This window comes from Rattus norvegicus, chromosome 3 (genome assembly GCF_036323735.1).
Source record: "Rattus norvegicus strain BN/NHsdMcwi chromosome 3, GRCr8, whole genome shotgun sequence".
Classification (NCBI taxonomy): Eukaryota; Metazoa; Chordata; class Mammalia; order Rodentia; family Muridae; genus Rattus; species Rattus norvegicus.
Genome location: NC_086021.1, coordinates 120,247,712 through 120,272,349, shown reverse-complemented (window position 1 = coordinate 120,272,349; position 24,638 = coordinate 120,247,712). Strand labels below are relative to the sequence as shown.

Genomic DNA, 24,638 nt, shown 5'->3' with positions numbered 1-24,638 from the left:
GTGGGAAAATGTGCAAGCTCTGAATAAAGGGACTTCTTTATAAATATATCCTGGGATAGCACCTAGGCATTGTGAGAAAGGAGAGACAAATTAGAGGAGAGAAAAGTACAGACTACTACAGGGATTAGAAAAAGCAGAAAAGGCTGGCAACTGGAGGGACTCGTGGTTTCTATTACATTAGTTAGAAAGTGACTCGCACCATTTCCCAAAATGGAGTTCAGTGTAAATTTGAGTGTCAAGCACACTCGATGGTCCCAGATGTCTGTCTGTGCAGTCTGTGGAGATAATAGCTGCTGCACGGGACAAACGCAGGTGCAGGCAGCCATGACAACTGCTATCTACAGCCAGGTCAGCACTGAGCATATGGCTCTGGGCAGAATGGAGAAGAGTAAAACACGACTGGCTGGGGGTCCCTACTCAACCACATGTCACCCACACTGCCCACCCGGGTATGTGCATGCATAGAGCTGCTGGGGACTCCCCACCTAGGCCTGCTCTTGGATGCAGCTGCTTTTCAGCAAATGGTGATTTATCCAGTCAAATGGCTATTTTGGGGTAGCGTTATTTAATCCATTATTTTCTTCGTAGCCTGTGTTGTAAGAATGTATGAACATGTGTGTAGGACAGAAATTTTTCAGAACAATAGGCCTTAAAGTAGCCAGAGCAAGGTCAAACTGCATTGGTTTATACACACTGGGATAGAAAGGAATGGGGAATGGGATCTTGGAAAGAAACCTTTGAGAACCCAGATGGAAAGAGTAGTTCATCTAGTCTTACTGGTTCATGGAAAATCTGACCTATAGCCACATTCCTATTTATTTCAAGTGCCTATTTGGGAGTTGTTTGTTCTATACCAGTAAAATGTATATAGATAGGAGATCTTTAGCTGCCATTTTAATGAAAGCCTCAATTAGCACTTTCATGAAAGCATTAGGCATTGAAAGACCATCTCCTACATTACAGACTGTTTAACTTCTGTGACCTCTGCTTCCCTATGCAAGTCACCTCTTCATCATTTTGACAACTAAGTCCATTCCCAGGCGGCTGGTGTCCTTCAGAAGGATCACACCTCTTCTGGCTTAGTCACAGTCTAGAGGGAAAAGCCACCTGGGGGAAATTTTTATTCTCTCTAGAGATTTCACTGAGCCCATATTTAAATAGCAGTGATATTCTGGAGTGTTTTTCTTTCCACTCAGTTAAAAAGAAGACCATGAAACCTGACTTCACTGCACAGTGTCCTGAATTGATGACACACTCAATTTGATAATCGACAGTCACATTTCAGTGATATAATATAAATAAACGTGACACTCTTTTCTTGCCCCAAGTCTTCTCTGCATGCACCAGCAGCTTAGGACTGTAGCCTGCCACCTGTCTCAGGTCACAGTCACATCTCTGTAGACATCTGGTACTAAGTGAGCTCTGCATGCACCCGCAGCTTGTGACTGTTCACATTGGAGCCCATCACCTGTCTCAGGTCACAGTCACACCTCTGTAGATAATGGCTACTAGTGAGCATGTTCACATTCCTGGGGGGAAGAGGTTTTCGTTTTGTTTTGTTTTGTTTTGTAATTAACTTGCATATTATGGACACGGGGCAAGCAAGTTCTCTTCTGTCCAATGTGTCATTCTAGTACCTAGTTGACATGAGGGTAGGATCAAAAGGTAAAGGGACTATTGGCAAGGTGGAGGCTCTGTTCTATACTGGCTTCTAACTTTAGATCTTGCTGATATTGGAAACCCAAAGTCAAGAAACAATGGATATGAGAAAGGCCGTGATTGCCGGATGGAGGAATAGGATGGAAAATAAGAGAGGAAAATACCCCAACCTGAGAGAGGGTTGTGCATGACGTGTATATATTATTGTCAATGGAGTTACGCCTCCCTCCCAGGACTGTGGGCAAGAAGAGTGCCATTAATACAAGATCTTTGAAATTTTAGGAAGGATGCTTTACAGAATTCTATGTAGGAGGAAGACCTCCTTCAGAATTCAGACATGTGCTTCTGCTTGTCTTTCAACTCCTCTTTCCCATTTGGACCTCCAGACTTCTTTCAGTCTTCTTTTCCAATGGATATAAAATTCACTTTCTGTAGGTGTCAACATCTTTAATTTGACATCTTTGGCATGTGTGCTTTGTCTTCCCCCCCCCCCAACCATCCTTGCTACCTCTTCCACAACCTGACATGAACTTTCCTTCCACTCATCTTGCCGCACTCTGATGGCTTCTGTATTTTCTGTTTCCTTCAATCACATCCTACTGTGCTCTGCAGTTTTAAAAGGATTGCTTTGACTTATTTTTATATTCACTTCAATCTTGAAGTCATGTCTTCATGTAGATTATATGTGTCAGAAATGAAGCACATTGTGTAACTGTATAGAATGTGTGTCCATTCCACGGTCAGGTTAAGTATCTTTAATCCAACCAACATGCTTAGTGCCAGAAGTGTTTTGGATTTCAAATGCATTTTTTTAAAAACATAGTATCATACCTTGGGGAATATATCCAAACTTAAACATGCTCTCTCTCTAATTGTATGTAAATATTACACAGGAATCGGATGATATGTCCTAGGTGAGTAGGAGGCTGCCCGCTCCCCTCACACTCTGTCTCTTTTCCTGACAGGAGGATGAGGTTGTACTCCAGTGCATCGCAAACATTCACAAGGAGCAGCGGAAGTTCTGCCTGGCAGCTGAGGGACTTGGGAATCGCCTGTGCTTCTTGGAACCTACCTCAGAAGCAAAGGTGAGATGAAGAGCCTGTCCCATACCTTCCCTTGCTGGCTTCCCATGTGATCATTTGGGCAAGCATTTCTTGGAGATGGTGACAAAAGAGAAATGTGAGATGATGTACTTATTTTCCCACAGGGAAGATCAGATTTAGAATATGTCTCTCATCCCAGCATCAGACCCCAGAGCTGAGGAAAAAAAGGGGGCATTATTTTGTCTGTCAGAGTTCTCTAGTGTACCAGAGATGCCTGGAGCTGCCAGCACTGACTGATGGGGAGATCTCTTGACATTCCCAGGATGCTGTCTTTGACATTGCTAATTCTTAGAAATCTGGGTCCCTGTTCTATAGTCTCACCTGTCATTTTATTGCTACAAGGACTCTTGGCTGTTTGAGCCTGTGTTTTACAGTTAGCACAGCACCGTTCTGATGGGACTGGGATTGTTATAACCGCCTGCTGTGACTCAAGGGCACTGAGGGCCATTTACTCTGGTCCCTTGCCTGCAAGGAGACATGCCATGTCACGTCTTTGAGCTTTCCCCTTAACATATCCTGGCCGTGTCTGGATGTTCAGAAATTTTAAAGCACCTTGCAATCTTGACAAGTCTTGTATTAGTCAGAGTTCTCCAGAGATACAGAACAAGAAGCTCAGTAGATGCGTGAGGGGTTAAAGAGATTAGCTTAAACAGATCCTTCACAGCCCATGGAATTCTGAGGTCTGAGCCTGAAATCCACCGGTCATGTGTTCATCTGCACTCTAGCATCAGAACCTCTCCTCTGGGAAGCCCAGGGGCAGTGAGTGGGGCATAGAAACGGCATGAGGGACAATGACCTTTACTTAAGGTCAACTGATTACAGATATTAATTCCAGCTATAAAATAACCACATCAAAACTTTGCTTAGACGGCTCAGGAAATAAAGGTTTACCACTATGTCTGATGACCCGAGTTCAACCCCCAGGCTGCCTATGATGGAAAGGACAGAGCAAAAAGAGGTAGGGATCAATAGGCACATCTCTCAAAGTCACCTTCTTCTTTTCAGTGCTTTGCCCCCTCCACACGTAAGTTACTGATTTCTAACAGACATTGGCCAGCCCCTATAGGACAGAGTCCTGGTAAGATAAAAGCCGTAAGGTAGAATTTTGTCTTTCCCAAGTTCTTCAATTCTATTTTCCTGAGTCTTTTTTACATCTGCTCTTGCTCCTAGCAGATTTTTTTGTCTATTCCCTTTAGTTATAAATCACGGGAGGATCACCAGGATAGCCGTCAAGATGTTAATCATCAATTGTTAGCTTGTCATGTGATCCCAGATGAGTCACTCAACTTTGCCTTCAGTTTTTTTCCTTCTGTCAAGTCAGATGCAGTGTGTGGTGGTACCAAGAGTACTGATGAGTGATGGAGCAATGAGATGGACCAGACCCATGCTTTCTTTCCTCAGTGGAGCAAGTTGACAGTGATTCTGTAAACAGGATGGAATTGTCAATCCAAGACCTTGAGTACATTATCTGATCTTTCTTACTAGCTTAGTGGGAATTTCACCTTAATTTAACTTATAAGATTTTCTCATTGTGGAATGGTTTAGTATTTGTGTATTACCTCTTATGTTACATTGTGTAATATAATAGCACAATAATTGTTATCATTGTGAGTTAATATTTAGTAAGATAAGTGTCTTAATCTGTGACATAAGAATAACTACAATTCAGTGGTACGTAGAAATTTAAGAACAGCAATATGTACCAAGCACACAGTGCTTAACTCATCGAACAGTAGCTGGAATTGAAAATAATACCAGGAACACCATTTGTATTAGTTTTATTTCTGTTTCTGTAGAGAAATAACATGGCAAAAAGGAGCTTATGGGAGAAAGAATTCGTTTTGGCGTATGGCTTAAAAGGGGTAGGAGTCACCATGGGGATGCACGGCAGCAGGAGCGGGAAGCTAAGGTGTCACATCTTCAACCACAAACACAAAGCAGAGAGCGAACTAGAGCCGAGATGTAGCCATAGACTCTCAAAAGCTCCTCGCCATGCACTTCCTCTGGCAAAGCTCTGCCTCCTAAACGTCCCTCCACTACCTCAGGCAACAATCAGCCCTGGACCAAGGCTGCAGCATGAGCCTGTGGGGTACATTTTGCCTCACCCTGTGGGGTAATATTTCATCCCTTTGGAAACACAAAGTCTGATTTTGAATAACAAGAAAAATCAGCCCCTGCACTTATAAAATCATGAACATTAAAATAAAAGCCTTAAACTAAAAATATATTTAATTATAAAAAATCATAATTCTTCAGTTCTGTAAATGCCTTGGTGTTTATAATAGTCAAATCCTAAGTCAAATAAAAGGGAAAGCCTGTATATTGTGATCTAGGAAGGCTTGTATTCGCCATATATAAAACTAAACCACATCTCCCATAAGTGCATTTGGAGATAAGGAAATACCCTTTCTAATTTCCACTTGGCTGTATTATTATTCTCATTTTGATTTCATTCTATATTTGAGGTGATGACTGAAAAGTCATTGAGGCACAGCTACTGTGCACACCTCTATGGTCACAATTCTCCTCACCTGGTCCCTGTCTATATGCTCATGCATTCAAAGCTGTACTTACAACACATACTCAGACTTTATGTATTTGTATTTAATAGTTCAACCACTAATCAAGTGCCAAATAATCCTCACAGGTGTTTTTCAAATCACATATGTGGTTTTGTTGGCTTACCTTCCAAGAATAAATATTCAGAATCAGAATTCACAGTATCTGGAGCATGAACAATGAGTAGGAATTGCTTTCCTATGAGGACACCTTACCTGTTACAGCGATATTCCTGCCATTGTTGTGTGTCTTGTGTATGTAGTAAGAGAAAAATGCTCAATGAGTTTTGTTACAGAGAAACAGGGTCAAGGTGGCATGTGTGTTCAGAATTTTCTTCTCTCCATCATGGAGAGCATCTTAATAGAGGGACCCATTTCTGGTACTTTCTTCTGTCCTGAAATCAAATAGGACAGGTCTACCTCTCTGTCAGCCTGCCCCATTCTTCTCATTCAGTACACCCTCTCATTCCCTGCCATGAAGTTTTCAACCATTTACACTGTTCTGTAGTCCTTGAAAGACAATGTAAGTCATGCAGAGAGGTAAGAGGCTATGTTCCCCAGGGTGGCGCTGAGCAAGAAGCATGGACATCAAACACAATTCTTATCTGCCACCCTCAAACCAATCAGTGCCCTTGAGGATTGCTAGCCCAGGATATTTTGAGCTAGTTGACACTCAGAGGGATAAAACTGAGCTGGACTCTGAGGAAAAGGAAAGACTTCAGACAAAGGAAAAATGAGTTAGACTATTCAAAAGACAGTCTCAACACAAGAGTTCTGGAAAAAATGAGAGAACTTGTGCAAGCAAGGAGTGGGGGTGAGAAAATGAGGAACAAAAGCATGAGAATGTCAACATGTGTTGTAGAGGTGAGACTCACCTAACATTCAGGAGCTTCGGTGACTGATTCCTGCACATGTGGCCATGATGATCTCCAAATCTGCTGGTATTATCTGATAGAAACATGGCCGCTTAGTTGCTCTTTCAAATAAGCATGGGCCCAGGAATTAAAGTGGCCATGCTGATAAGACTGACTCGAAACCACAGCCAGAAACCAGGAAGCAAAGAAGAAAGTATTTCTTTATTTTCCTTCTTTTTTATTTTAACATTTTTTATTGGATATTTCTTTACTTACATTTCAAATGTTATTCCCTTTCCTGGTTTCCTGTACATAAACCCCCTATCCCATCCCCCTCCCCTTCTTCTAAAAGGGTGTTCCCCTCCCCATCCACCCCCCCTTACCATTCCCACCCCCGTCATTCCCTTGCACTGGGGGTCCAACCTTGGCAGGACCAATGGCTTCTCCTTCCATTGGTGTCCAACAAGGCCATCCTCTGCTACATATGCAGTTGGAGCCATGGGTCTGTCCATGTATAGTCTGTGGGTAGTGGTGTAGTCCCTGGAAACTCTGGTTGTTTGGCATTGTTGTTCTTATGGGTTTGCAAGGCCCTTCAGCTCTTTCAGTCCTTTCTCTAATTCCTCCAATGGGGTTCCTATTCTCAGTTCAGTGGTTTGCTGCTAGCATTCGCCTCTGTATTGCACATGTTCTGGCTGTGTCTCTCAGGAGAGATCTATATCTGGTTCCTGTCAGCAAGGGCTTCTTAGCTTCATCCATCTTATCTAGTTTTGGTGGCTGTATATGTATGGGCCACATGTGGGACAGGCTCTGAATGGCCATTCCTTCAGTCTCTGCTCTAAACTTTGCCTCCTATGGATATTTTTGTTCCCCCTTTTAAGAAGGAGTGAAACATTCACATTTTGGTTATCCATCTTCTTGAGCTTCATGTGGTCTGTGGATTGCATCTTGGGTAATTCAAGCATTTGGGCTAATATCCACTTATCAGTGTGTGCATACCATGTGTGTTTTTCTGTGGTTGGGTTACCTCACTCAGGATGATATTTTCTTGTTCGATCCATTGCCTATGAATTTCATAAAGTCGTTGTTTTTGATAGCTGAGTAATACTCCATTGTGTTGATGTACCACATTTTTTGAATCCATTCCTCTGTTGAAGGGCATCTGGGTTCTTTCCAGCTTCTGGCTATTATAAATAAGGCTGCTATGAACATAGTGGAGCACGTGTCTTTGTTGAATGTTGGAGCATCTTTTGGGTATATGCCCAAGAGAGGTATAGCTCTGTCCTCAGGTAGTGCAATGTCCAATTTTCTGAGAAACCTCCAGACTGACTCCCAGAGTGGTTGTACCAGTCTGCAATCCCACCAACAATGGAGGAGTGCTCCTCTTTCTCCATATCCTCACCAGCATCTGCTGTCACCTGAGTTTTTTATTTTAGCCATTCTGACCGGTATGAGGTGGAATTTCAGGGTTGTTTTGATTTGCATTTCCCTATAACTAAGGATGTTGAACATTTGTTTAGGTGCTTCTCAGCCATTTGATATTCCTCAGCTGAGAATTCTTTCTTTAGCTCTGTACCCAATTTTTAATAGGGTTATTTGGCTTTCTGGAATCTAACTTCTTGCGTTCTTTGTGTATTTTGGATATTAGCCCTCTATTGGATTTAGGATTGGTAAAGATCTTTTCCCACTCTGTTGGTTGCCGTTTTGTCCTAACTTTATTTTCTTAATAGCAGCAACAGTTTTATTTATTATAATTTTAAAGTAAAATATGTATTCTTTGGAACTAAGAATTTAATGATATTTCTTCTAGTCTTTCATATCATATCTATTTGGTTCCTTAGAGCCTTTTATAGAATAATCTTTGATTCCCTTTAACATTCAATCTTCTTTTTTATTGGATATTTTTTATTTACATTTCAAATGTTATTCCTTTTCCTGGTTTCCCATCTATAAATCCCATATCCCAAACCCCTCTTATTCTTGTATGACAGTGATGCCCCACCCAACCACCCACCCGTTTCCACTCCCTGCCCTGATATTCCACTACACTGAGGGGTAGGTACAGTCTTGGCAGGACCAAGGGCTTCTCCTCCCATTGGTGCCCAAAATGGTCAACCTCACCTACATATGCAGCTGGAACCATGTGTCTGTCCATGTGTACTCTTTGGGTGGTGGTTTAGTCTCTGAGAGCTCTGGTTGGTTGGTATTGTTGTTCTTATAGGGTTGCAAGACCCTTCAGCTCCTACAATCCTTTCTCTAACTCCTCCAAAAGGGACCCTGTTCTCAGTTCAATGGTTGACTGCTAGAATCGCCTCTATATTTGTCATGCTCTGGCAGAGCCTCTCAGGAGACAGCTATATCAGGCTCCTGTCAGCATGCACTTCTTGGCATCTGCAATATTGTCTCGTTTTGGTGGCTGTATGTATATGGGCTGGATTCCCAGGTGGGGCAGGCTCTGAATGGCCATTCCTTCAGTCTCTGCTCTAAACTTTGTCTCTATATCTCATCCTATGAATATTTTGTTCCTCCTTTCAAGAAGGACTGAAGCATCTGCACTTTGGTTGCACTTCTTCTTGAGCTTCTTGTGGTCTGTGAATTGTATCTTGGGTAATTCAAGCTTTTGGGCTAATATCCACTTATTAGTGAGTGCATTCCGTGTGTGTGTGTGTGTGTGTGTGTGTGTGTGTGTGTGTGTGTGTGTGTGTTTTGTTACTGGGTTACCTCACTCAGGATGATATTTTCTAGTTCCTTCCATTTGCCTATGAATTTCATGAAGTCAGTGTTTTTAATAGCTGAGTAGTATTCCATTGTGTAAATGCATCACATTTTCTGTATCCATTCTTCTGTTGAAGGACATCTAGGTTGTTACCAGCTTCTGGCTTCTATAAATAAGGCTGCTATGAACATAGTGGAGCATGTTCCCTTGTTATATGTTGGAGCATCTTTTGGGTATATGCCCAGGAGTTGTATAGCTGGTTCCTCAGGTAGTACTATGTCCAATTTTCTGAGGAACCTCCAGACTGATTTCCAGAGTGGTTGTACCAGCTTGCAATCCCAGTATCAATCTTCTAAGGCTCTTTGGCTGCCTTTTCTCAGAAGGACATAGGAAGAAAATCATGGCTTGCACTGCTGTAAGTGTCAGTCACTACTCTTTTGTAGATATCCTTGCAGAGGTACAATTCAAGGGAAAGGATATGCATATCCTACCCCAGATGACTATTCAGGATGCAAGAGAGGAGGCTGATAGCAGATAGCAAATCCGCATGAGAGCAGCAGTGGTTAAAGCTCCATGTATCTCAGGATCCAATATATCTTGTAACAACTCCTTCTGTTCAATGGACAGCCCTAGCTAGAAAGTCTCCACACTGGTGTAATTACAATGATAGGACCACCCAGAAGATCTTGATCATTTTCCCAGTCCCTATGCAGCCTGTCAATTAGGGATTGTTTCTATCAAAGCATTTTCCCTGGCAACATACTTAGCACACCAGTTTTATCAGATGACCACAGGAACGTAACTGGAGAGTTACCTAAGGGTCAAATGTCTGTGAATGAGAAGAGACTTTACAGCCTTCCCACAGTGATTTGTTGATGACATTTAAACAAATACTCCAATCTTTTCAGATTTGTTCAGAATCTTAGTTCCTTTATTCTAATACCTTTAGACACTCAGATCCTATGTGCCTTAATAAAATATCACTGAAGAGGGAAAAGAATGTGGGAACTTTTAGAATTGATTTTTATTGATTAGAAAACTGAAATAAAATGACCCTGGAACAATATAACTTGGACCTCCCAAAATTTATTAGCATGTCTCTTGATAGCTTGAGTTTTAAATGTATAAAAAATTCACTTGTTTGGGGGATGGATACTCATTATTTGACTGACTACAATTAATATAAATTAAAAAGTATAATTAAAACCTTATTTTGAACGGGTGATTTTGATAGATCTTATTGGCATTGTTTTTACTTCTTGTTTAGGAAGACTAGACTAGAAAGGACTGAAATGGGATGGAACAAAACAAGAGAATACAGTCATTTCTGAAAGTTGGATGGTCACTCAGGACCCAGAGTCAAACACCAATCAGTTAGGCAAAGATCTTTCTGGAGATGATGCAAACTGAGATACAATTCTCCGTCAAGAATAGTCTTGTTTTCTACCATTTTCATAGCAATTAGCTCTGAAAGATATTTTCTATTTACTTCTAAGAAATAAAGTATGAAAGTCTGCAAACAGAGGTACAGCCTGAAGCTGTATACTACCTCTGAATTACCAATGATTTTGCTATATTCTCAGTGGCCCTCGGAGCTTATGAAATGCTAGATGAGTGAGATTTTTTAATAAAACTCCTTTGTCATATAATCTTAATGGCCTCATAAGTTGAGATTTTGATTCTCTGTAACATTAATCAGGTTTCCTATGGTATGTCCCACTTATTGAAATGTTGTTAACTGTGTAACCTACAACTCCTCAAAGCAAACATTGTCCCAACAAAAAAAGGGAGTATATGAATTTACCTGGAGTTAAGTAGCCTCCTAAATATTACTTATCCTAAATTTAAATCAATGTCGCATTGCTATGGTATTAAAAAATATAAAGTATATTTAGATCTAAGTCACCTAAGGATGAAGAATCTGTGTTCTTCTTTATAGATAGACATCAAGAATGCCTGGGCATACCTCCATACAACCTTTCTACATCTGGCCTATGAATTTCTGGCATTCCAAAGTCAGAAACATGTATGTTTCCTCAGTGAATGGGACCTGTTAAAGCACAAGGGCTGTGATCAAGCATATGAAACAATCTTAAAAATGTTTATACATAATTTTTCAGTGCAAATGAAACAATGATGTATTTTTTTCAAAATAAGCCTGCAAAGCAAAATAAAGAGAATCGTTAGGTCTGTCTGTACTGTGACAGACATGGTGATATGCATGTGTGTACATAGGAGAGAGGGAGCACCAAACATCGACCACAGTGAGTTTTCTACTCTTCCTGTCCGATCTTATGTTTTCTACTAGTCTACAAGCACAGAAACCAAGGATTTTAAAAGTGCCATGGTAAATGACCATAATATTAGAGCCAGGTGATTTGGGCTTGAAATTCGAGCTCACTGCTTGATAACTGTTTGTCTGGGGACAAATGACTACTTCTTTCTGTCTCTGCCTCTTATATTTTAAGACTGTGTCTCATAGGAAATAAGGAACCTTTCAATCTGCTGGTACAAAGGTAAACTACTATAGAAATCAGTGTAGAGGTTCCTACAGTGACTAAAAATAGAGCTGTTGTAAGACTCAACTATACCATCCCAAGTATGCACAGGACTCTTACTTCTCACTATAGAGATACTTAGACTTCCACATTTACTGCTGTACTCTTTGTGATCACAAAGATATGGAACTAGTTCAGATGTCTATGAGCAAATTGGTGGATAGAGGTGAATAAACGAAAATTTGGTACATATGCACAATGTAATTTTATTCCTCCAGGAGGAAAATGGAAATCGTGACATTTAGAGGGAAATAGAGATTATGTTAAATGTCTTAGAAAGACAAATATCATATTTTCTTTCATATACAGAGTGTGCATATAGGTATAGATATGCATTAATACATTTATGTTTGTTAAAATATAAAAGAGAGCAAGAGAATGCAGGAAAAGATCTTGAAGAGAGTGTAATGGAATACGTGTGACGGGAAAGCAAAAGATATTGTTTTGTGAGAAGGAAAAGGGAACATCAAAAATAATGTAAGGAAACAGTGGGAGGTGCGCTGAGTCAGAACCAATTGTAATGATGTATGCGTATCAAAATGCCATAATAGAGCCATTACTTTGTATGTTAACCTAAAACATGGAAAAGGAAATACCCATTCACCTGATAGCACTATTAAGGAGGCATCTGAGTTTGTAATTAGGAAGAGATTTGCACCAGTGCCTTGTATACCTTAAGTGCTATAAGCCTTTCTTATCCATATCAGAGGAGCAGACACACATCAGAGGCTTAGGAAATGATAACTTAACTCCATAAGATACCCCTGTAATGAGTTAAATTAATTAGAACTATCTTACAAAAGCATGAATTTGAAGATTGGGGCACTTGCATTGGGACATTTCAAGGAGAAAAGTAAGGATAGCCAGAAAAAGAAAGTCAGATGTAAAAGTGTCTTAGGTACTTTTCTCTTGCTGTGAAGAAAAACCATGGCCAAGGTACCTTATAAAAAAAAGCATTAATGGGGAACTTGCTTACAGTTCCAGAGGCTGTGTCCATAACTATCATGGTGGGGAGCAAGCAGGCAGGCATGGTTCTAGGGCAGTAGCTAAGAGCTTACATCCGATCCACAACTAGGAGAACGAGTGGGCAGAGACTGGTCCTGGTGTGGGCTTTTAAAACCTCAAATCCTTCTCCTAGTGATACACTTCCTCCTACGAGGCCACACCTTCTACTTCTTCCCAAACCAATTCTACCAACCAGAGACCAAACATACAAATATATAACCTTTGGAGGCCATTTTATTTCAAACCACCACAGAAGGGTTAGGCAGTGAGTAGACATTTTTAAGATGCAAAATGAATTGCTGGGAAATGGATTTTAATCGATACTGTTTTCTAATCCCAATGTAGTCAGAAAACTTATTCTGTAGCTGTTTAGTCTTTACTTTTATTTGGGCTCATTTTCTAGCCCTATGTATGGTCTGTATTGATAAATGTCCCATGTGTGCTTACACGACTGCATTCTGAAGCTGTTGGAAAGAGTGTTTTATGAATACCAAGGTGGTTCACCCTAGTGTCCAAATAATGGCATATTAATACTGAATTTTGATCTTTGAGCTTCTTGTCCTGCAAATTGCTGCAAAGCACTGTGGAAACCTCACTTACTGATTTCTCCCTTCAGTCTGCCTCATTTCACAGCCTTTAAAGTTCTATTATTAGGCACAAATACACTTGGGCATTTCTTATCGAATAATTTTATTTATCCTTGGTCTTGCAGAACTTTGATTGATATCAAATAGTTAGAAGCATTTTTTTTACTCTACCTATTAGCATTGTTCATTTTCCATTGCTTTGTTTCCAACATGCTTTTGTCTTTGTGACTGCACTTAAAATGTATTATTTATGAAAAAACAAACAGTCCTGCTCTCCATTTAAGACCTCTACTGTTTATTAGAATACTCAGTCTCTTTATATTTACTGAAATATCACAGTTTCAGCCTCTCTGTGTCCGAGTGTTAGGATTATGGGTGTGCAATACCATGCACTTAATACATATACAACTTTATGTGCAAATCTCGAGTTGTTTAAGAACAAGAATACAAATCCTTAATGAGTCACAGTCGCCCTTCTCTCGATCCTGCACTGCCTTTAAAAGTCCTTTGTGCTGTTGCTATGTACGTTATTTTCACATGATATAAGATGTCATACCCTACGTTCTTAGTATAGTCAGTTGTCTTTTAAAGGAAGAATAAAAGAGGAGAAGAGGCTTTATATCACCATAATTACATTTTTGGTGCTTTTCATATTTTTCTCTAGGTGCAGATTTCTATTTGGCAACATTTCCCTTCAGTTTGAAGGAATCCTTCTGTATTTCTTCTGCTGCAGCTGTGCTGGGAACAAAGCCTCCCACATTGTGTCCCACTGAAAGCTCTTCATTTCGTCCTTACTGTTAAGGGCTATTTCCTTGGGATAGAAAGCCCTGGCTTCACTTTATTTCCTTTCAGCACTTTAAAGATGTTTGTCCACAGTCATCTGTATTCTGCTCTTCCTGATAAGAAGTTGACGAGAAGTCTTCACTTTTAATACCATTCTTCCTAATAAGGCTTGTTCTACAGAAGGTTTCACTGTCTTTCTTTATCTTTGAGCTTTCGCAATTTGAAAGATGTGCTTGAGGATGGGTTTCACTAGTTTATCCTGCTTGAGTTTTTCTGAGTGTCAAGGCTCTCTTGGTTACTTTATTTTGTCAACTTTGTAATGGGGGTGGGGGCATGATGACGGAAGATTTCAGCTTACTCTCTCTTTCTAAAATGAGTGACTTACAAGTGAGTTCTATATTGCTCCACAATTATAGTCTAACTCTTAATTCTTTATCTGTTTTAACTCATCTTTTAGTTTTGCTTCCTATTTATTTATTTAACTTTTCTTTTAGTTTACTTCCTATTGACTTATTTTATGTTTTGTTTGTGTTTCTCGGTTGTCTTATTATAAATGTTAAGCCCCCTTTAAGAAAATTTTATTTTAGATAATTTTAGTTTTGAATTGAAGTTTTGGGATTTGTGTTTGTGTGTGGGCATTTTTCCTGCATGTATATTGGTGTGTCACATGTGTGATGTGCTGGTGGAGGACAGAAGAAGGCATCAGATCCCTGGAACTGGAGTTACCGATGGTTGTGAGTCACTATATGGGCTCTAGGAATCAAACTCATGCCATCTGGAAGAGACACCAATGCTCTTGACTGCTGATCCCTTGATCACTTGTTTGTAAATGTTAGTTTAAAATTCTGCATGCTCTCCTGAGATGCTCTGTTCACTGACCATTCCATTTTATTCCCTATAAGTTTGCGTTTATAATAATTATTTAAAAGCCCTTGAGTATTAGATTTTTAATAACTGTTTCTGGTCGTTGCTTGATTGTTCTCATCTTTCATTATGTTTTTCTTTTTTAAAAACCAGGGTTTCGCTGTGTAGCACAGGCTGGCCTCAACATCTACTGTGTAGCACAGGCTAGCCTCACTTTTTACTATTCCAGTCTCCGACTTCCTGGTGCTTTTGTTTCTTTTAGTGTTGTTTCTTTCTTTCTTTCTTTCTTTCTTTTTAATTGCTATATTCTGGACATGGTTTTTTGTGCTTCCTTTATCTTCCCCTGGAAGGTTGTATCTTGTTTTAGAAAGCAGTTAAATTGTGGATGGGCCTCCTACTTGTTCTTATACTGCCCTGATGTGTTTTAGCTTTTCTTTCCTCTTCAGAGTATGCATCTTATGTGGGAAATGTAATTTTTTCTGGGCTTCAATAAAAAGTCTGTGTTTTCTAAACCCCTCTAAAGAGCAAACCTTGAACATCAAATTTCGACAGCCTAGAGCTGGGTAACTGCGTGAGCCTCTGCTCATACTTGGCATTCCAACGGTTGTTTTTCTTTGTATACCTTACAGTATAATCCTGTACCAATATCCAAGCCCTTGACAGTAGCCTGTGGTGGTTCTCTTTTCTGGAATTCCTCTATTCACTGTTCAGATATTCTGATAACATCATACTAAGCCTTTGGTCCCATAGCACCTCTTATATATACAACCTGTGAACAGATCTATACCTTTATGAGGAAGCGTAAGTCCACATGAATACTACTTGGCTGCCTTTCCATCTTTAAAGAGCTATAGGTTGCCCCCACCGCCTTGGAAGAGTTTATTTTGAATATTCATCCGGAGTATACTACTCTTACTGGCATCATATTCCTCCACCATTAGCTGAGACCCTGAGAATATGAAAATCCTGTTGTAAAGAAGAAATTTCCACAAGTGTGCTTCTAGGCACTGAGTTAAGAGACTATGAAGAGGACTAGGGTGTCAAGTGAAGTGTGAGATGGTAAATGACGCTATTAGTGCTGACATTAAAGTGAGTGTAGCTTCATCGTATCCAAGAGGAAGCAGAAGAGGGGAGGGCTCAGGCAAAGAAGGAACAGGAACTGAAGGTCGCCGTGCGTTAAGACTTGCTGTGGAGGAAGGCAAACTTGTGAACATGAACTGAACAGAAGGACACTAAGCAGGATTCAGGTTTCCTCTGGGACAGTTAATGACTGTGAAGGGATCAAGAGATAAAATCAAGTACAAATCCACACTGACAGGGTCTGGCTTCTTGTAGGTGTTGTGCATGTCATGTAGTGAGGTATGAAATACTTCAAAGAAGTGAGGCGGGACAAAGGCGGTGTTGATAGAGCAGTCACTGGGTAGGTAGGAAACCAAGAGAAAGTTGTAACAGGTGTGGGTGGATGGACTCCTCTCTCATAGGCTCTTGTATTTGAATATTTGATTCCCAGTCAGTGTTCTGTTTAGGGAGTTTATGGAACCATTAGGGGCTGAAACCTTCCTGGAATAAGTATGTCACAGAAGGCAGATTTTAAAGGCTTCCCTTCCCTTTCCCTTCCCTCCCCTTCCTTCCCCTATCTTCCTCCTCACTCCTCTCCTCTCTTCTCCTCTTCTCCTCTCCACCCTCCCTTTTGCCCCCCATTCTCTCTCCCTCTCTCCTGCTTCTGGTGTGTGAATGAAAGGTGATCGGCCAGCTTCTTGCCAAGTGGAATGATAAGGAAGCATGCTGACCTGGAGTGGAGGAGAGGGAGCAGGAGGTTGGGTATGAGACTGGGGAGTGAGAACACTAAACGAAGGCAACTAAAGAAATAGCAAAGGATATCAATGGTGACAGTTGTCTAAAGACTAGGGCCACCATCATCACGGCTTAGTGGTGCCAGATTGGGCAGTGGTGGATCCAGTTCTGGCACACAGGAGATGGGAACTTGGCCATCATTCTGTTAAATGTGGACATTCCCTTCCCTCAGCTGCCAACACGCCTGCGCCAAACCTTACTGTCCAAGTCAGGGATGAGCAGAATGGCTGAGCATGTGTATTAGCACGTGTCAGTGGCCTGACTCCATGATGGGACAGCACAGGGCATCTCTTACTGGCCAGAACTCTATGTTGGATTGCTGCTCAAATTAGCCTGGAGACTATTACTGTTATGAACCACGACAAAAAGAGCAGGATTATTTGTCGTCCCCCCACCCCGTGGACTCATCACCCGAATGATTGGGACGGGATCCCGACTTCAGATCCTGAAAGCACAGGTCCACACTCCATTTTTTTTGTTTTCTGTTGAACACCTATGCTGCCTTCTCTGGTTAGTTTTTCTATATCTTTTACATTCACTTTCCAGTGTTCTGATCTGCTATTTCTAGCAGATAAGAAACGGAGAGAGAAACAGATATCAAAAGTAATAGCACGGGTGTCAGCGCAGTGCACGTTGGGTATATTAATGCACTTGTCATTTGCTGGATCCATAGATAAAGAGGAAAGGAGAAGAGCGCACCCTTTTAACTCCGGGATCTCTTCTCATCTGTCTTGTCTTCCTCCTCGCCTGAGTTATTAATGCTGTCATGATAACTTACCTGCTGGAGGCAACACCGGCCCCTTTATATTTAAAAGTAATCTGTCCCTTAGTGAAGGGAATCACCAAAAGAATTTATTCAGCGTGTAAAGTAGCACCACGGCTCTGCTGTTCATTCGTCACCTGCTTGTTCCCAGCAGGCAAATGGCCTCAGGTGAATTATGAGTAGGAATTATTCACACCCAGGCCCCTTTGCGCTCAGTTCGTTGCTCTTTCAGACCTAATCGCTGCTATTTTCGTCCCAATTAGCAGTATTATTTTCTTTCTCCACCAACACCGGAACTTACTAATTAGTTCACAAAGATGGACCTCTTTTCTGCGATTAGGAAAAAAAATGTCCTTTTTCAAGTTGCTTCTTTTACAGGGAAAAATGAGGTGTTGCATTTGTTTTAGAGCTTTAAAAAAAAAATCAAAGCGTTGTTCCATCCAAACCTGGAGATAAAACCGAAATCGTGCTTGTGACCTTTGAAGCTAAGTGCTGACTCATAAATTTATAAAACACACTCTATTTGCAGAAAAAATACTAGATGTTGATTCAAAAAGAACCTGACTCTTACTTTCTCCAACTTGTAAAATGTTATGCAAAGTAGCCTCTCTGACCAGAGTAACTGTATGTCACAATGAGGATTTTTCTAGAAGGAGATATTTTAAAATGCTTTCAGATGTTAAGACTTCTGAGCATTAAGATCAGCCTTATTTCCCCCTTTCGTGATGTGCCCATTCACTCGCAGAAGGTTCATTCTTAAATAATGGTCCAAACAAACTTTGTGAACTGAAGCATTTTTTCAATCATTTTCACAGAATACCTTGTTTATTCTCAACTTCCCAGCATTTGGAAAACAGGTTGTTTGAAAGAATTCAATTGCATTCTGGGAAAATCATGGATCTTTTTTTCATCTGAATTGGATCGGGGGCAGTCATAGAGAATTCCTAGCTTGGACCTCCCAGGGTTTGCTGCTTTCCTCATGAAGATATTTTACATCACCTTTCCCATTTCACATAAACTCCACTAAACTTTGTCCAAAGCCTACAGAGCAAGACACAGAAGGTGCGCAGAGCTATTGCAAGCAACTCTCAGCTGTTTTTTCCAGGTAAAAAGCATGGTTAGCAAAATTTACAAGCCCTTGACCTAATGGTTCCTTTCTTAACAGAAGACTTTCATCAGGATTTTTGCCTTGAGACCTTCTTTGACATTTGACTATATATATATCCCAAGGCATTTCTCTTCAAAAGAGGATGATATTTTATCTCTTTGGAGGTGGATTAGCTCTACTTTTGCCTGAGTACAGTGGGTGGAATAAGTAATTACTGCCCCACCCTTTCAGGCCCTAGAGCATCACCTTCAGACTTGATGTTTGAGTTATTGCAGTAATAATCCATGGCACCTCTGTTCAAATACCCTCATCTCTTTTACTTTAAGATGCGTATAGTACCTGAAATGCATGCAGGAAAGCTTACCACCACCATAAAACCTTAGTTAATAACTGGAATACTTTTTGTGCATGTGTGTGTGTGTGTGTGTGTGTGTGTGTGTGTGTGTGTCCACAAAGATTAGGCCTTTTTAAAAAAACTTTTTTTGAGTTCATGAGAAAATTTTCACTACCTTCTCTGGCCACTTTTCAAACTGAAGAATGGACACTGAGACCTTACTTCCTACAGTCCCTTAGGTAGGAGTTTAGAACACCTTGTCTCAGGGCTGCTTGGGCAGTAAAGCACTTACCTCATAAGCATGAGGACCTGAATTCAGATCACAAGAACACACATGAAACAGCTAAGTGGTTGTTTGCCTTTAATCACAGGGCTGAGGTGATGGAGACAGAAGGATTCCCAGAGCCTGATGTAATCATCGAGCTCTGGGCTCATTTACAGCTGGCTTTAGAAATAAATTGAGGAGTTATTAAGACACCCAAACATCGATTTATGGGCTTTATATTATACTCACATGTGTGAGCACACACACATACACTCACACACAGACATTCACCAACAGAACAAATGAAAGCCAATTTGAAAGGATACTTTGTGTTTAAAGACGCTAAACTGTGGCAAGAAAGTGGATCTTGAACAAAGCTCTCGGTCAGAAGTTGCTGTTACTCAAACTTGAGTCTGCATCCCCATACCAGCCCCAGGCTTAGGACTGGAAATCTGATTTGAATGTAGTTTGACCATAGGGTGTAGGTAGTCCTCAGACCATACTCTGAGAAATTGAGGCGAGGCTACATTTTCAGTCATTGACTTCCATGTACCTGTCTCCCATTTGTTGTTCTACTGTCGATGACAAAGTAGCAAGCTAGCTTAGGTGTGCTGATCCAGTTAAAAAATGAAGCAAACCACTGACATGGACTTACTAGCATCACTCTCAAGCCTACAGCCTGCCATGAAAAGCAATTGTGGTAAACAAATTTCTGTTCCCAAAACGTACAAGTTTAATAGGAAATGAGACATGCCTTTCATTTTCCGCCTTGTTCCCGAAAAATAATGCAGACGGTCCCACTGAGAGAGGCTCACTAATTTGAAACATTTATCTTCATGAGATCTGACAGGCTGTCCTGAGGTCATCATGAGCAAGGACTTTCCTTTTTGAGAAGTGGAATAGTCCCCTCTTGCTGTTGATACGTCTGTTCTCTCTCCTGCTGTTGCCAAATTAATCATTTCATGTTGGGTACTTTGATATCCAAGGCGGGGAGACCATAATCAGGCATGTGACACCCTTTTTCTACCCTCACTGTTAAGAGGAAACTGGGTTTTCAAGTTAGACACTTAACAGAGAGGGGAAAGAAACTGAAGGTTAAGGCTCAGCAGGGCACACTTGGGTGGTGAGGCTGAAGCAGCATTCGACATGATTTCTCCATCTAAATTCTGAGTTGGATTCAAAGAAGAGGATGAGTATCCTATGGTTTTCCTTGTGTCTACCACTGTTGGCTCTTGCCCTGGGTGACAGGTTATCAGTGGCCACCTAACACACCTTAATAGACCCAGTCAAACTTCACAGTTCACTTGCACTTCTGGTTTCTCTATCCTCCATTCTTAGAATGTTCCTGGTAAGAGTGACAAAACTGAAGACAGTATAGTTCAAAGAGGTCGTGGGTCTCTACAGCATTACCATTAGATTCAAGTAGCACTTATTACTAAGTGAATACTTCAATGTATGTATGTGTTTGTGTTACACGTTTAGGATTTACATATGTGTGTATGCATATACTCATCTATGAAAATGTATATTATATATACACACTCTTGAAGTATTTATGTGTGTGTGTGTATTCTGATCCAGCCCCCACTATCACGTTCCAAGTCCTCTCTGATCCCTCAAACATATCCCTTTACCAATTTCATATCATTTCTTTTAAAACCACTGAATCTAATTAGTATTGTCTGTTTGTACATGGATGTGATGCCATCCCCTAGGTCTGAACAACTTACAAGAAGCCACAGTCCTTAAGAAAAATTACTCCCCCAACCCAGTATTCATCCTCTGTCAGTAGTTCCCCAGCTATGGGCCGTACCTCATGTTCCATCCCCAATCCATGCAAAAACTGAGGCTGGCTTGATGTACAGGTCTATGCAGGTAACCACCACTGCAATGGCCCTGCCAATACCAGAAGACACGTGTTCACAGCTATCCTCAGGATTCCTGGCTCTTACCAACTTTCTGCCACCTTTTCCATGACACCCCCTGAGCCCTGCCAGGGGAGGTGTGAAGGAATATAGATATCATTTACGTGACTCCACAGTCACTGATTTTCTGCATTTGGATCACTTACAAGTCCAACTGATGCCCATCACAAAGTGAAGCTGGTCTGATGAGGCCATCAACCTTTAGAAATCAGTGTGATGCTTGGCCCATCAGCAAATAAGTAGAGGTACCTTTCCTGTTCAACTTAGGACCTTTTCAGCCATGGGTTCCTAGCCAGGTGTACAGTACCAGGCAGGAGTTTTCTCCTGTGGAGAAGGCCTTAAATCCTAAGTTTAAACGTGATTGGTTACTCTGATATATTCATGTTGGACCAATGGGCACATCTTGCCAACCTGATCATGTAACTTGCAGCTCTCACAACTGGGTAACCCTACTGACAACTTAAGTTCTATTAAATGAACAAAGCCAGTGTCAAATGTAATAGCTTGTATCATTTGGTGAGTCTCTGGTAATCCCCAACAACCATCTCAGTGGGAGGGATCTCCCAGCCAGCACTGGTGTTTTTGTATAGTGACCTGAGGCTTCTGGGAGGAGCATTCTTTCTCCACGTACAACACGTCCATTCATTTTTAATTCTATTTTAGTGCACTTATAAATAAGTAGACCTCTAAGTTATTTTTTCAGCTTTCTTTGTGTTAGTTGTTCCTCTCCCACCCATCTCTCTCCCTCCATAGCACCCCCTCCTCACTTCCTGGGGCCACTGTCTAGTAGTGCTAACTGTGCACCGTGGCTGTATTTTAAATATCTGAGGTGAACGTTGCATGCCCCTTGTAAATGTGAATCTGTAAAAATGATGGTTTTCTGAGATATTAGTAGATAGTTGAAGGGAATAAAACTGAATCATCTGTGGAGAGATAACAGGACTTGTTCTATCTTGGAGAAAATATTTACAAAACTTATTTTTACAAAGACTTTAGAACACTGTGAATTTTTTGAATATCTGCCCATTTTTCTTGCCAACTTTTCAAAGGCCAGAACTCAGTTTGTAGTCATATGCTTATTTCCCTAAAAACAAAAATACTGTGTGTGTGGGGGGGAGTATGTCTACCTTGGAATTTGGGTTCAGTTTTAGAGTCGGAAGAAGGGATCAGGGATGGGGTAGAGGTGAGACTCCAAATATTTAGAAGCCAAGGTATCGTTCTAGCACTTACCTCAAGTGTGGTTACCTCAAGCTTTATCTTCACATCTGTCCTGTGTCTGTGAGTCTCATGGAGCTAATATAGCAGTCAAGGCCAGGCAAGGCATGGAGATGCTCCCAGAGCAGCAAATAGTACTGATGAGCCATGCAGCTATGAACATAGGGCGGTGCCTGTCTTCTGCGAGCCTTCTGCTCTGGTGTGCCGCTTTCTCAGCTCTCCTGGGAACCTCATGTTACTCTCTAGTTTCTTTCTGTTATGCACCTAGAAGGCCAAGCAATATACATTTTCCCACCCTGCTGCTTCCGGGTTCCACTTAATGACAGTAGAGAACAAAACCTCAGTGTGGTTTCTGTAGTCTGTAGAAACAACCCAAAAGAAAGAGAGCTGTGATGGCTGTTGTCACATCAATTTGACATAAGCTATAGTCACCCGAGGGGAGGGAACCTCAATTGAGAGATCGCCTCTGAGAGAAAGAGAAGCCTATAAGGTTAAGGAGGGTCCAGCCCGCTGTGGGCAGTACCATCCTTGGATTGGTGATCCTCAATCCAAGGCAAGCTGAGCAAGCCATGGATAGAATCCGTAAGCACCATTCATCGGTGACTTTCGTGCAGAAAGACCTGGCTCCATGTTTCTACCCTATTTGAGTGTGTGCCCTGGCTTCCTTCAGTGGACTGTGACTTGGGAAATGTAAGCCATCCCTTCCCAAGTTACTTCTGGTCATAGTGTTTCACCACAGCAAGAGCAATCAACCAAGACACAAGGTTAAGTGAATATATGGGAAGGGGAATGGTGCTCCATGTGCCTCCTATTAACACTAAAGGAAGTTGAAGACTAAAACATGAACGTTATCTTGAAACTAGACCTTGTTTCTCCTCTTTTCACTTAGCATCGCTCTATCAGTATTCCCATGTTTGCTAGCTTTTGTTATACCAACCCTACTACCCACTGCCCCACCTTCCTTCTGATGGATGCTCGGACCCTTTAACTGATCCATAAACCTGTCTCTTATTGGAAAATCCGCCTTTCTTCCGTTCTAAATTTTGCTATGTTTTGGATGTGTATGCTCTTCAGAAACCCACCTTCAGAGTATCTCATCACAACGCCAGGTGACAGCTAGAACGTCAGGGTTGCCAGGTACCCTTTAGGCACCTACAGGACCTGTTGTAGGACCTGAATTATCCACAGGTACGAGTTTCAGTTTTGCATATTCTATATTTGTTTTATGTACTTTCATACATGTTGGAGCCGTGGGAGAAGTCAGTGCTTCAGGGGTCTCTTCACATCAGTTGTGGGAATTGCCGCTGCTCATCACTAAAGCTTGCCTTCCTCGATGCCTCAAGTTTTCAAGTTGCCATCTATTGGCAGCTTCGTTGTTTAACATGCCAGCCATGTACTGCCAGGCAGGAGGAAAAAGTTGGCTCAATAGAGAACCAAATCAACCATGCAACCTGTCACTTAAGCTTTTCCCAGAAGACGTTTTATAAACCAGCTGCCCAGCATGTTTTTCCTCCCATTCCTTGGCTCTCTCTCCCCTCGTTCTTATTTTTTAAGAGCATGAGATTTGCAGCATTGATTTCCACAGGCTCTTGATAACACCGTCCCTGACTGCCAGAAACAATAGATGTTTGGCCGAATGCTGGTTTCCAGGGTACCCCGGAGTTCCTTCCAGCTGTGACCTTGTCAGAGAGGATCCTTCTTTATAGGGTTAGTTATTTGAAATAAGCTTTTATGCGTGGATGAGTGAAGTGACTTTTAAAAGGCTCTAGATCAAGAGTCAGCATCTCGGGACTGCTTTTGCTTACTTTGTTCTGTGGTTCTGCAGAATCTCTTCAATATGAGTCAGAGACCAACCTGACAGTCCCATGGCTCACTCCAGTGTCTCCTGGAGAAAGGTCCTAGAAGTGTGAAGTGTGAGGAGATTCCCCAGGAGATTCTTGAACAACCATGTCTCTGCGGCAGTATTTCCAGAGCAAACTAATATTTACATTGGCTTTTGTTTAAAAATCCCTGGGCATTTCCAAGAGAAATTGGTGTCGTAAAGATCACCATCACTTGTGTTTGGAAATATCCTCTCTGGACTTCACTGGCTCTGTCCACAGCCAAGGTGTCTGGGCATAGGGAGAGAGACACAGCCGTGAGTGGCTTTCCCTCTGTTATCGTGTTAGGTTGGTTTTCCCCTGTGAGACTTTTGTGGGGATTTACTCTCCCTGAATTTTTGGTTTCTTCCCAGTGACAGTGGCATCTCTCTTAAATGTTTCAGCAAGGGGCCTTTCAAAGTACATGTTTACTGAAGCTTGCTGTCACAAGATCTTTAATATTATCTTATTAATGAGTAACACATCCCAGCGTTTAATAGTGTTGTTTTCCTTTTGCACATGATTAGCATGTTCCAGCCCTTTCGGTCTGGATATTCTCTCGGGATAGCATGAACCCAGCCAGGGCAACACCTGCAGGCTGTACTCTGTCTGCGGTCACTTTGACTTCCCA

At 41.4% G+C, this 24,638-nt stretch overlaps 1 protein-coding gene across 13 annotated transcripts in view; it reads left to right on the top strand.

Moving 5' to 3' along the window:
* Positions 1-24,638, top strand: part of Ryr3 (ryanodine receptor 3) — a 547,337-nt gene that overhangs the window by 161,116 nt on the left and 361,583 nt on the right. For all 13 annotated transcript variants that reach the window (XR_010064867.1, XR_010064868.1, XM_063284953.1 and 10 more), the window contains exon 2: positions 2,625-2,744. Coding sequence is in view for 11 of the 13 variants with exons in the window: in XM_063284953.1 (XP_063141023.1) it covers positions 2,625-2,744 (120 nt within the window). In the remaining 2 variants the exon portion in view is untranslated. The remainder of the gene's footprint in view (positions 1-2,624; positions 2,745-24,638) is intronic.